Source organism: Osmerus mordax, chromosome 24 (genome assembly GCF_038355195.1).
Source record: "Osmerus mordax isolate fOsmMor3 chromosome 24, fOsmMor3.pri, whole genome shotgun sequence".
NCBI classification, from domain to species: Eukaryota; Metazoa; Chordata; class Actinopteri; order Osmeriformes; family Osmeridae; genus Osmerus; species Osmerus mordax.
Genome location: NC_090073.1, coordinates 8,329,056 through 8,343,466, shown reverse-complemented (window position 1 = coordinate 8,343,466; position 14,411 = coordinate 8,329,056). Strand labels below are relative to the sequence as shown.

At 47.1% G+C, this 14,411-nt stretch overlaps 1 protein-coding gene across 2 annotated transcripts in view; it reads right to left on the bottom strand.

Annotated features, from left to right (window-relative positions):
• The window catches only part of mvb12bb (multivesicular body subunit 12Bb), a 29,989-nt gene that overhangs the window by 3,700 nt on the left and 11,878 nt on the right, over window positions 1–14,411 (bottom strand). For both annotated transcript variants that reach the window (XM_067228268.1, XM_067228267.1), the window contains 3 exons: window positions 11,679–11,770; window positions 1,016–1,071; window positions 500–559 (listed from right to left, as the gene is read on the bottom strand). In XM_067228268.1, the coding sequence (XP_067084369.1) occupies window positions 500–559; window positions 1,016–1,071; window positions 11,679–11,770 (208 nt within the window). The remainder of the gene's footprint in view (window positions 1–499; window positions 560–1,015; window positions 1,072–11,678; window positions 11,771–14,411) is intronic.

Here is a 14,411-nt window from a genome sequence, read left to right as displayed (position 1 = left end):
GCACGTATACACACACACACACACACATTTGGCTCAAAGGCATGTCGCTATTTCTATCATGCAGGTAGCTCCGATTTCTTCCCCCTAGCAACGAATGGCTGCAGGCTCCTTCGTTGGTAACAAGGTGCTGTGTGTACTGACTGTATTTGCCCGGTATATACCCTGTTTCTCCTCATGCTGAGTCTGTCGTGTGTGCAGGCTGATTGCAGCCAGAAGCAAGCGTCACTGTTTACCAGACTACATGGCATTCTGACTTCCTGTTCCCCTAGAGAGGTGAGAGGAGGAAGGCCTTAGAAGCCCGCAGACAGGAGCGTCTGAAGGCTCTCGAGCCCTCAGACAGGCTTCCCCAGCCAGGCTGCGGCCCTCCAGTCCAGGCTTAGCAGGGCCAGACGGGCCGTGCCGTCTCAAACGCTTCATTACAACCTTCCCCAGACCTGTTCGCTTTGCATTCTGGGCCGGCAGCGCCCAGTGTCAGCGGAGCGTGGCGCCCTCCACTCACCTCCTCCTCGACCTCTGCCAGGGATTTGATCGTAATGCCCATTAAATTGACTTGCTGCATCTGAAATCAAAAGCAGAGAGAGAGAGAGAGAGAGAGAGAGAGAGAGAGAGAGAGAGAGAGAGAGAGAGGGGGGGGGGGGGGGGGGGGGGGGAACAAGCGCCATGGCGATTAGGCTGATGGCTAAGTAAGCCTGGCTTTAATCCTATCCTTCTCCATGTCAATACAAAAAGGGATGGACTGAGCCAGCTCTGCCCGGCTGCACACTTCTGTTTCACTCAGTCTGGAAAGGAGAGGAGAGAGGACAAGAGGGGACTAAGACGAGAACAAGGGGACAGGAGAGGAGAAAAGTGGAGAGGAGAGGAGGGGAGGAGAGAGGAGAAGAGTAAAGAGAAGAGGAGATAAAGGGAGAAAAGAGAGCGGAAAGGAGAGGAGATCAGGCCCAGATACAAGCAGTGTTAGCACAAGGAGGAGGACAAGACTTTGAGGTTCTTGTTTACAGAAGACTAAAATACTCACTTCTCCGCGAGGGCCGGTATGTTTGTCAGAAACCATGAAGGGTATGTCATCCACGACTGGAAGGAAAGGAAAAACAACCCTGAGTTGATAAACCCGATCACTCCCCATTCTGCATGTGAAACGTTTCAACAGGGCTGAATGTGACAATATTTAATAGCAGTGCAGCTCACCCCCCCCCCCCCCACGAGCAGCTCTCAATGGCAAGAAGATGAAAGCCTTTCTTATCCTCCACTGTACTTGAGCTCCTCCACCCTCCCTCCCCCCCGTCCCTTCCACTTTAATTACTCTTGATTATTCCAGATTCTGTCTCGTCGGGGAGATGCGCGACTCCAAAACAAAGACACACTCACACTCGCGCCGAAAGAGGGGAGAGGACGGAGACAAAACAGTCACCGGATATCAATTTGCATGAAAATAAGCGGCACTATTCGGCAGGCGAAGAGGGAAAAAAAAGTGGATTGAAACGAGGACTTGCCAAGAGCGGTGGTGGTATAATTAGCATTTGACCAAACAAACGAGCTTCAACAGAGCTATAATTAAGCAGGGCTGTAATTAAGTGTATGCCCTTTATCATAATGATCATGGTTAAAACGGTGTGATGGCTACTGTTGATTATTCATGGTGTAACCCCTATACTGAAGCATTCTGAGCATGCTCAGGGTGTCAAGGCTGACAGGCTAGAGAGCAGGCCTTTGTTTATGAAATACATTAGAGCCCAAATTACCGACGGGTGACAGGGGACACAAAGGCTCTCTGAGGCAGAGTGAGAGGGAAACCTGCTCGACTTCAATTCCAAACTCCAAATTAAGAAAACTCTCTGACTTCCTCTCGCTGTGGTGCAAACACTGAGAGAAGCTTCCAGAAGCTGGCCTCTCATCCGCAGCCATTCAGCCTCCTGGTACAGGAAACCGAAACCATAAACGTATGAACAGGCTTCTTATGAGACGCGTTTTGGAACTGATACTGCAGTTTCGTAGGAAATATCGCGCTCCGTTTCAAAAGGATTCTTCATTCGGACACTTTCCGACTTTCCCCCTTCTCGCTTCAGATTCATGGTTCCTCTGCTTTCCCCTCGTGTGGATTTCTGCTACAACGAGATCTTTGTGGTCCAGCCCCACAGCTCTCAGGACCTCAGGCCAGCAGAGCAAAGACTGACTCATTCAGTCTCACCACACCGACCCTAACTCACACCTACAGTAAATCAGAGTACTGTAAAGTGCAGAGCCAGGAAGGCCAGAAGGATCCTGTTTGGCTGCCATCTATGCTCCCTCTGTAGCCTCCACACCCACCCCCCCTCCACCCCTCCCCACCACCACCACACCACCACCATCACCACACCAACATGATCCAGTCTGGGTGTGTCAGATCCACCTCACTCGGAGCTGCTCAGGCTTCCTGTGTCTCCTCCGCCTCGCTCCTGTCTGCTCCAGCAGCAGTTACAGCTGAAGGGGCTCTTCGGAAGTGCCCGGCAGCAGTGATTGGCTGAATATGATGGCTTGTTTAAGCCCCATAAAAACAAGAGAATAAACATGTGTTCGCATGTCGCGGGGGCTGAGAGGTAGGCGGGGGGGAGGGCGGGGGGATACATTTGAATCGATAGCCAGCAAGCAGAAGCTGGAGTCTGCAGATTGTGGCTTGTGATGGATCGGTGTCGCAGGCAGATGAAGCCACGGCTGAAGGCTGGCCCCGCTTCTTTATTGTTCAAGGATTCCATTCTAAATCAGATCTCACTTAGTATTCCTCCACCATCTATACTGGAGGGCCCATCTCTCAGGAGGAAGGGGGGAGGGGCAGATTGTCCGGGGGCGGGAAATGGATATGGCACCATACCAGCCACGGGTCCGGCACTGGAGAGGATTGAAGTCATGTGAGTCCAATCTTCTGTCCCGAGGCTGGTGATATGAAGCGTGCTCTGCCTTCTCTGGCGACCCGGGCTGGAGTCTGTTACGGGCACATCAGTGAAGTCACAGGCCAGCGTCAGGGATCCTGGGAAAGCTCTCCCTGGTGCAACAGGCTGGGTATGACAGCCTGGGTAGGACAGTGTAACGTATGCAGGGGCAAGCGTATGCCTCCTGGACGGATCTGGCACTTTGTGAGATCACAATTCCCCCCTGAGCAAAACATTTGAGAGGTGATTATGATGACGGCAAGCGCGGAGATGATGATGATGACGGCGATTACGGTCCAGATGATGACAGTGGCGGTGAGGGTGATGATGAGGAGGAGGACCACAGCGATGATGAAGATGCAGCGCAGACGACGTGGTCGGCTCGGGGGGGCGAGGGTGGGAGTTGAGGACAGAGGTGCTCGGCGGCGAGGGACCCTATGGTCTGACTGATGGTGGCGTAAAGAACAGAGTCAGCACAGGGCCCGTGTGGATCATTGCCTTATTAATGGCTCTGCCAGGTGCGATGAGGAATGGCCGCGTTGTCATCTCCAGTCCCTGGGCTCAGACGGATGACTGTTTGAGGACGGGGCAGAGTTTCCTCTAACGCGGGCGCCGAGCCCTCTAATCCCTCACACATCTACCGCTGGATACACTGTCACCCAGGACCCCAGCCGTCCCTGTATCAACCACGCCGGGCGACACACACACACACACCTGCGCGCGCACACAGGTACACCCACAGAGACCCACACAAACACCCTCACAAACACACACACACCGGCGCGCGCACACAGCACACAGGTACACCCACAGAGACCCACACAAACACCCTCACACACACACCTGCGCACACACACACACACACCTGCGCGCGCACACAGGTACACCCACAGAGACCCACACAAACACCCTCACACACACACACCTGCGCGCGCACACAGGTACACCCACAGAGACCCACACAAACACCCTCACAAACACACACACACGCCGACACACACACATTTACGGGGTATATTCTGACGTTGACGAATGGAGCGCCCACGCGGGAGTGATCAAGCAAGCCTCGCGTTACCCGAACCTCACCTCCGCACCAACAACGCGGAAGAATATCGATGAACTTTTATTTGGGCGCTTCACCGCCCCTACAGGATCGCATTGATCTCTATCCACTGTGATTATCCAGGTGGATCCCATCGGATAGCTAAGCAGCGCTCGCATCGTAGGTGACGTTTATACTGCGGCCGCATCCGGCTTCTCAACAGGCTAGCTCGTGGAAATACTGATTGTGTATTTCCTGTCAGGGGGCGAGTATTAGTTTGGAACAGAAACCCCAGGCAGAGCAGCGCCAGTATAGCACGTCCAGGTCGTACTGCCTGTCAGTCATCAGGATAATGGTGGAGGCTCCAGGAGAGGCAGGCAGCGGGAGGAGCCCTCTTGCCCACTCACAGCCCTTAGCCCCTCTCCGACATGAAGAATAGTGCCCGGCCCTGACAGCATCTCCCAGACATATTGTCGTTTACTTTGTCGCCGGGGCATGCCATCTGTGCCGTTCCAGGAGAGGCTGTGTGGCGAGGCTGCGGCAGGAAAGAGGAGAGAGAGAGGGGTGGGGAGTGGGGAGAGAAAAGAGGGAAGAGAGGGGTGGGGAGTGGGGAGAGAAAAGAGGAGAAGAGAGGGGAGAGAGCGGAGAGGAGTGGGGAGAAAGGAGAGAGGGGGAAAGAGACAGGAGCCAGGGTGAGAGGAGAGGGGAGAGGAGCCGGGAGAGAAAAGAGCAGAAGGGAGAGAGAGGAAGGAAGGGAGATATAAGAGAGGAGAGAGGGGAGAGAGGAGGAGAGGGGAGAGTAGCAGGGAGAGAGGGAAGAGAGGAGGAGAGGAGGAGAGGGGGCCCTCAGTAACTCTGCTGCCACGGCAGGTCATTAGTCAAATTGCCTAATGAGAGAGAATACAAATGGCCCCCTACCCTGACAGGAGGAATTTTGGAGGTGTCAGAGTATCTGACCCGTGCTGTGGGAACAGATGATGGCGCGCTGCTATTTTCAGATTATTTTAATGACTATGAGCTCGATGAATTCCATTCTCTCTTTTTTTTCTTTCTTTTATCATTTTTTTTTTTTTTCTTTCTTATTATTATTCCACAATACCTCCAGCAATAATAAGGGGAGGCTGAACAATCCTCTGAAGAGTCTCGAAACCTCCCGCTGACGAGCTGTTACTTCTCAAGGGGATGCAGAAAGGTGTGGAGACAAACAACCGAATCCATTACCTCAACGTGTCTATGGTTCCTCATAATGCACACAGAAACACACCAGGCTGCTTCGAAAATGTCTTCCATTAAAACCGCTCAATGTTTACACATTCTGCCTAGTGAAACAGATTAACTTTGAGCAGCCTGAGGAGCCTCTTAAACTCCTTCCTGGTGACTGATATCGGCGACTTTAGACCGACTGTCCGGTTCCTACAGGATGAGTACGAGAGGTGTAGGACCTGGGGGTCTGTGCGGCTAGCTGCTAAGCAGGCTCTCAGGTTTACTGAGAGAAAGAGAGCTGAGGGAACGCGGAGGAGTATTTAGCAGGGAAGGAGGAAGTTATTTTTCCATCTGTGTGACAAGCAGCCCTTGAAATCAGGCGGTGGGTAGAGAGCCAGGAGGAAGTCCCTGTTGGGCTCTGGTCCATCAGTCTTCTAGAAAGTGGGCAGAACCAGCGGTACCTACCGTGCTGGCCACAAACATTCTGGCACCACGGTGAAGGGTTTGAAGAGGCACATACTCATTTCCGACAACATTACCTATGCGGGGGCCATATTTCATCCATCCAAGCACATGGCAGTAGTCGCCAAACAGACAGTGGAATACTTTTAAGAATTGGAATCAACCCAAGTCATTAAAATATTCATACCCTATTAGATTACTACTAATATATAACCAATATTACTGAGATGGTATCAGAGCAGTATCTACAGTGATACACTGCGATTTCAACGGCAATAATCCCCAAATAAGAATGTTAATATTACAGAGTTGGCTAACAACCATCACTTAGCACAAGTACGGGGATTGGAAAAATACTAAGCGTTTGATAAGTAGCACATTGTCTTTTAGAACTTAGCAGTGGCAGGGTCCCTAGCTGAGTGTGCTGGTAAATGTGCTGCAGGATGTGGGTATAAGAGTATGCCTCTCTGAACAGGGTTGGGATCTGGCACGGAGCTGACAGTAAATTGCGTGCACCGGATGGGACACAGCAGAAGGCATAATTACACAAATCCCCTCTTAATTAGCGGTTCTGTGGGCCTACTAACCCGTAATGATGCGAGGGATGTGGCGAGCTAAAAAAAAAATATATACATAACTAGAAACACTCCCCACCACTGAAGCCTGGGTCACACCACACCGCTACCCCAGCCCCCCCCCCCCCCCCCCCCCCCCTAGGCCCAGGCTGACATTTGATCTGTCATGATCATTGACTTCACAGTTACCTACCATGCTGCCCCCTCTCCTTCACCAGTACATCAGTGTTAGGTGATTCCCATGCCTCCCTCCCACCCACACCCACACACACACCCCCACACCCGCACGCACGCACGCACACACACACACACACCCACCCCCACGCACGCACACACACACCCACGCACACACACACACACACACGCACACACGCACACACACACACCCACCCCCACACCCGCACGCACGCACACACACACACCCACCCCCACCCACACCCACACACACACCCCCACACCCGCACGCACGCACACACACACACACACACACACACACACACACCCACGCACACACACACACACACACACACACACACACACACACACACACCCTGAGCTGTGAGCAGCCTGTGGGCTTTGAGCTGAACACCCTGAAAGGATATGGGGGGCGTTATTAAGTCCTCCTCGCTCGCACTACCCAGAAACGTGAAGTGACACCTTACATGGTGAGTGATGAACGCTACCATCAGGGGGGATGACAGAGGGGATGACAGCCAGAGGGGCCTGCTTGGCAGCCACTAAACCAGCCCGTCACCTATTCATCACCCCCCTAAACCAATCAACCAATGCCACCCTGCCATTTATTATGCTAAGAAGCCCTCCACTGGCCACTGTTCTCAGTTAAGTGAGTACACATCCACTTAACTACGTCCACTGTAAATCTACAGATTCTATTTAACTGCATTAGTAAGTGTGTTCGAACAAGGTATTGTTAACTGTGCTGCGGTGGGGGTATTAGTTAGTGGATGTTTAAACTGCTCCTGGTGAAGAGTATGAGGAGAACTTGTAAACGCAACCTCAGGGAGGCCCCGGATGCCCTTTGCTAAAATGACTTCATTTCCAGAATCTCATTGTGCTTTCTAAATCACACTACAGCATGTATTAGAAGATCATCAATTACAAACTGAACAAGTCAGCACAGCCATTAAAAGATCTTTAAGGCATATTTGACCATAAATCTCCCTAAACTAAATTTAATGACTGGATTTGGGGGGGTGGGGGGGATATTTTTTATCAAGTTCTAATTAGATGTGTGATAACAAACCCTGCTGTATGTGAAGAGAGGAAGAGAGCAGTGACAGGCTCATCTGTTGAGGATGTCCATGTCTGTCCATGGAGAATAATGGACACCATCTTCCATCACAGGGAGCTGCAGAGAGCTATGAAAAATGAGGCTCCAGAGTCCAGCCTCCGAAACCATTCAAAGCCACTTATGTGATATTGATATTTCATGGATAACTATAATAGATATAGCCAAACTAGGTTTAGAAGTAAAAAGATAAGGACTGCTAGGCAGGTTTTACAAATGCAAGTGACAGTTGATTTAGAAAAAAAACTCATTGCTATTGTGTTGTGGATTTTTCATAAGTTGATGATCGATATATTTGGCTTAACTTAGGTTATTGTTTTCTTGGCCAATTCAAAGAAGGAAAAGTACCTGCTCATAAGTATCAACAGTATCCAAAACCATTAACCTAATTAGATTTCCATTCAAGATTGACTTTGTTTATCTCTTTGAACATGGGTCAGAGTTATATCTAGAGTCACGGCACTTCACCCTACTTGCCTCGGGGAGAATGTCCCTGTACTTACTGTAAGTCGCTCTGGATAAGAGCGTCTGCTAAATGACTAAATGTAAATGTATATCAAATGACTCACAACGGTTTTTCCAGTGTGCCCTTCGTTCACCACCAGAGGTGCCATCTCCTCGTGGCATGGAAAAGTGTTTCTTTAGTGTCCTTAGACGGGAGCTGGCGCTTTTTTAATCCCTCAGCTAAAATTATTCTGTTATTCTAAAATACGGCCCCACCAGTTCAGTAGCAGCTGAGATCCATCATGGTTTGAGATTAGAGCAGAGGACCGACTTAGCCTCTCTAGGCCCGCACCAGCGCCGAGCTACACAGGGAGATAAGATGGAACTTTTGTTTGAAACCTGATGAGAAGCTTCTTAATGAAAGCGCTGGGCCAAAAATAATCTTTTTTCTCTGTGTTAGTCAATCAAAAAATGGTGTAGTTGGGAAAAAGAAGAGAAAGAAAGTAATTTTGCATAATCAGTGAGCACCATCTGGAACAATTAACTGAATTCTAGTGAATTCTGAGGATCCGTCATATTGGCTTATTAAAGATCCAGAATTATACAAGTAATAAATCCTTGGAAAAACCATGCGTACCCCTGCCTGTCACAACTATTTTAACTTCAAATACAGTGGAATGCTTGATAAGGCTGAAAAGAGGAGATTAATATATGCAAATTATGTCGAGCATTTAAAAGCCCCCCTACAACTGTCTCGTTTTTTTTCTCTTCTTTTTCAGTCACTTTATGTTTTATTCATACACCCGCTCACCTGTCATTTCATAAGCTATAATATTATGAGGGTATTATTAAACAGCATAAAGTGGTGTTTTAATTGGAAAGCTTCATTGCATTTTCTAATTATTTGGACCAAATTAAAAACAGATGTGAATAGTCTAATGTGGATTCTAATATCGGTTCTGTAAAATCTAAAATCATTGTCTCCTTGCTGCTGTGATATTTTGCAAACCCAAGTTAATTTTGAATCTTCCTTTTTATTTTTTTTTCTTCTTTTTATTTTTTTTCCTTCTGCAAAGGATGAACTGTCTTCCATCTGTTAATTGAACTTCTTTTAATGGATAAGGAAATAATTGCTCTCCATATTACGTTATATCAAGACCGGTGTCAAGATCCTTTTTGATTAATTCAATAGATATGTTAATGTATTACTTTTTATTAGGTTTACCTATTTATCAGGAGGATGGCTGCTGAATACTATTAGCCTGTTCGATGCATAATTTTATTAAAAGCCTGCAGCATAACAAGAAACCAGGAGTTATATGCATTAGGTCCATTTAACATGTTTAAATAGAGAAGCATCTAGTCATATTAAAAGAAATAAAGAACACAATTAAAAAAAATTATAAAACTTGACACATTTCCTCGACATTTATTTAGTGAAATGCAAAACATAGCTAAAAAAACGAAAACAATAATTGATGCTTTTTTCACTTTTTAATTATGTATAGAGATACCCTGAGCTTCTGTCAATTGCATGAGTAATAATTGGTACAGAAATTCACCATAAGATCAAAGAGCTGCCAGTAACATAACAGGGTCGGGGAATGCTATGAAAGCTCCCTCTCTGCTAAGAACTATCTTGAGTGAGGGTTGGAAATTCTACGTGGATTTGTTTTTAATATTCTGGTAATAAATGTCAAAGTCCCTGCACATCACAATAGTACATAATGTGACTGAAGATGACAGATTTCCTCGACTTGTTTCCTCTCCTCCCCCCGGATCATTCTTTTTGTGTGTTGGTGTTTTTCTTTTTCCGTTTTTTTTTTTTTTTTTTTGGAAGTGACGGAGGGTTTAATCAAGAAAACAGGCAATTCATCAATCCTAAAGAAGGTGCCCGCGCTGGCTTGACACAACCCGCATGGTTTTAGACCATCTCGAACCTGGCCAGCTGTCAACACACACCACACACACACTCACCACACACACACCACACACACACCCACCACACACACACACACCACACACACACTCACCACACACACACACACACTCACCACACACACACACACCACACAGCTCCCGGGGAACACAACTCCGCTGACTGCCACGCCCCCACACTCTGGTGTAGGCCGTCACTTTGCTAACGAACACGAGGCTGCCTCTAACCCTTTGAATGTGGGGCTGGATGAGGGCTCTGCCTTTAACCAAGGACTTGGAGGGATTAAGTCGCCAGGCCCCTGGTCGCCAGGCCCCTGGTCGCCAGCCTCCTGGTCGCCAGGCCCCTGGTCGCCAGGCCCCTGGTCGCCAGGCCCCTGGTCGCCAGGCCCCTGGTCGCCAGGCCCCTGGTCGCCAGGCCCCTGGTCGCCAGCCTCCTGGTCGCCAGGCCCCTGGTCGCCAGCCTCCTGGTCGCCAGGCCCCTGGTCGCCAGGCCCCTGGTCGCCAGGCCCCTGGTCGCCAGGCCCCTGGTCGCCAGGCCCCTGGTCATACATGACTCTGGAAGACTGCTGTATTAGCCTGCTCTTCAGTGCCACTTGAAACTCTGTTCAGACAAAGCATGGCACACAGGATGACTCAAATCCTTTGCTGTCCTTGTCTACCCTTTCAAGGCTCCCCCCATACCATCACCTGAATTGTAACAATACCAGCATATTAACATTCATGTAATTCATGTAAAAAAACATGAATGTGTGATTAACTATATATTCATGCATGCATGATATCCTAAGAAATCCTATAAATTACAGGTGTAAAACATTTCAACTGAAAACAAAAATGTTTTAATGAAGATTTATCTCCAAATCACTGCTTAGAAACACACATTGGAAATGCATACCATCATTTATTAAAGACATCTCTATTGCTCATGGTCTAAAAACCATGTGTGCTCTGACAGGCTGGTAGATAGTGTCACCTATGTGTCAGGCCAAACAGTAAGCAGGAAGACAACCAGAGTCTGACAGGGATAACTGGGATCCCAGCATCGCCCTGACAGTCCTCCTCTCTGGAGCAGGGAGAAACCTTCACCACATGGTGTCTCTCTCCAGCTGGATAAAGGCTGCCTTCACTGCCTCCTCCGCTCTCTACACCTCCACTAGCCAGCCTCCCACCTCCCCTCTCTACACCTCCACTACCCAGCCTCCACCTCACCTAGACCAGCTCTGCCTACCCGCGCCGCGGCATGAAGACTAAACCCTGGCTGCTTTTCATCAAATACTTTTCATTGGTTATCATCCCAGGGAGCGTTTAGCTTCAGTCTCGACCACACAAGGAGTAAAAGGAAGGGAAGGTAGATGTGACGATGCCATGCGTTGGATCATCTTTGACAGCTGTTAAATGTTCTCGTGAGTGCAGTGGTGAAGCCCTCTGGGAGGCAGTGTTCACTCTTACAGATAAGCACCGCTCTGTACACGCCCAGTGATGAAAGACACACACACACACACAGTATTTGTAGATCAATTACCACAACGGCTCTTTTCACACTGGCAGAGATTAAATACTTCCATAAAGACATACAGTACAGCTGTACACGCTCTAGAGCTTTGAGTATTAGTCTAACTCGAGTCATGCGATTTAAGATGCAGCTTTAAGCACGAACATCTCAGAAAGAAAGTTACGCATTTCGATTTTACCAAGGGCTGGGCAACGTCTTCCACTGAAACCTCAGAGAGAGGCTCGTCATAAGTTAGAGTCTCTGACACAAAAGAGGGGAACACGAGGAGTCTGTTGACAGGATATTTTACCTGACATGGTGTAGAGGCCTGAGGTCTGGTGCTGGTAGTCAGGTCTGCTCGAGGTCCTTCTGTAGAGGCTGTTAGGGTCCTTCTCTGCTGGTCTGGAACAGATAGAGGGAACAGCATCACGTGCTAGTAATCCGAAGGTTGCCAGTTCGATTCCCGGTCATGCCAACTGACGTTGTGTCCTTGGGCAAGGCACTTCACCCTACTTGTCTCGGGGGAATGTCCCTGTACTTACTGTAAGTTGCTCTGGATAAGAGAGTCTGCTAAATGACTAAATGTAAATGTTCAGCACCTTCACAATGTTTCGGGTGACATCTGTCTGTCTGAGATTTACAGAAGGAGGCCACAATGTGGATTATGTGTCGGATGGATTCACAACAGAAGGAACAACCTGTTCAAGCCTGTTCAAGTGGGAGTCAGGTGGCTGAGCGGTTAGGGAATCGGGCTAGTAATCCGAAGGTTGCCAGTTCGATTCCCGGTCATGCCAACTGACGTTGTGTCCTTGGGCAAGGCACTTCACCCTACTTGCCTCGGGGGAATGTCCCTGTACTTACTGTAAGTCGCTCTGGATAAGAGCGTCTGCTAAATGACTAAATGTAAATGTTATCCTCAGGACCTCCAACCCAACCCTATACCCCCTCTCCCTCACACTCCCTCTTTCCCTTCCACACTGTCTCCCTTCCTTCCTTAGAGTTAGCCTCCTGGCCTTCTGGATGTGGGACTGGTTAGCATCTGGTTAGCACACAAGGAAAGTTTAATTCTTGGGAATTGTATACTGTATTATTGAAAACAGCACACAGTGTACTTCATGGGAAGTCGCAGCTAACAAACAAACATGTACGATTGCAATCCTCATCAATCAAGCTCTCATGAGTTACACCCCGAGACTCATTAATCGATAAAGCCAGCCAGAGCACTAGGAATTTATCAAGCTTCAGGACGGATGCATAACATAACTTTGCACATGCTTTGAAGTTAAATGTTCTCTGACCGAACGCTATTATTAAATGCATCTTAACTTTGGGAAATCTATAAAAGTTGCTCACAAAACATTCTTATAATAAGAACCCGACATTGTCTTTGCCAAGGTCAAGGGGATTGGATTAAGATGTATTTTGAGAAGTTGCACGTGAAACGGAGACCTGCATATGGGGAGGGAAAGTGAGGTGGAAACTGTGGATGGAGAAAGATTACATCTTTCAGATGACAACTTTCAGAAAGTTAGAGGATGAAGTGCCTCTGACTATGCATGTGTGCTATTTTACATAGTCTGCACTGTTTATGGCTGTCATAGCAACTATTAATCTTAACTTTAGGGAGCTTGAAAATAAATAAGTATACATCTGCATACTGTGAAGACGGTACTACATGAGTTGTGGATATTCTATGTTCCTATCTATTTGATGGGATAAAAAAAAACACAATAATTTCCATCAAGGGCAGTAAAACTAGCCTCTTGACAGCTTGTTGTATTTATGATCAGACCAGTGCAACTCAGATTTATTTGCAATGATAGGGTCGACTTTTCCCCTGTTCATTTACATCAGCATTTGGTCATGTTAAATCCCAGACAATGCTGAATTTTTAAAAGGTTGGCATCAATCTTGTTGAACCGATTGCCACATTTAATGAAGACTTCCTTCAGCCTGCAAAGGTTGACTCCACATAAGAGACAGAGGGGTACATGTCTCCCCTAGAATTGAGACATTTTACAAACAAAGATAAAATGAAAGGAGATAGTTTTGATGCTCTTTTATAGAAATCAGAGCTGAATGGCTGAGTTTATGATACAATATAGAACAATAGGCATCTTCACTTAGATTCACAGATGCAAATGAGTAACCCAGGGAAACACTACCTAAGACATCTGCTTTGTATTAATATTATCCATTTGATAAGGTCAACACAGTGATAAGTGTACAGCATAGTCCTTTGAAAGCAATTCCACATAAAATAATGATTAGTGAATCAACAAAACCCAGATGAGAATGTATGTAGCTTGCTTAATCCTTCGATACAAAAACAATATTTTGGGAAAAACATGATTAGTGCAGAGAGCACATTTTTCAGCAAGTTTTCAGAAAGCTTGCAATTAAGGATGAAAGTTTTGGACGTAACTGTTACTATGTACATATTCAGCAGCTTTAGACACAAAGGAAAGAGTCTCAGCCTAAATTCTGTGATTTTTGGTGCACTGGTGAGGAGAACATATGGCAAATTAATTTTATGTCTAATTCTGAAAACGGGGAAGCCAAGTGCATTGCTACATAATCAACTGCAGCGTTTGGGCTCAGATTATGTTGGCCACGGGAGTTTTCACTACAATTAATCATCATTTCAGGCAACGAGAGCCATATTGACACATATTCCTAATTTGAATATTTAATTACAGTGTAGATCCTCATTAAATTATAGCTAAACTAGAAACATGGACTAACGGATTAGAACAATTACAACACCACTCAAAAGTATTTTGGCCCAGTGACATGAAAGACGCATAAAGCAGAAAGTAACAGAAGATAATTTATTTATTGACATTCAGATGTTAGTAAAAAAATTAAATATATCAATTTGCATATGTAAAATAAGAATTAATCACTTTATTTACGCGCATAGTGAGGTGTATGATGTGTAGCCCTTCTGTGAGGTTTTGGAAATAGAATGTGAGAAAATAAAATAGAGCTGTCTATCCAAGAAGCAGAGAATCACGTCTGTTATCTAGTGGACAGACAAGTG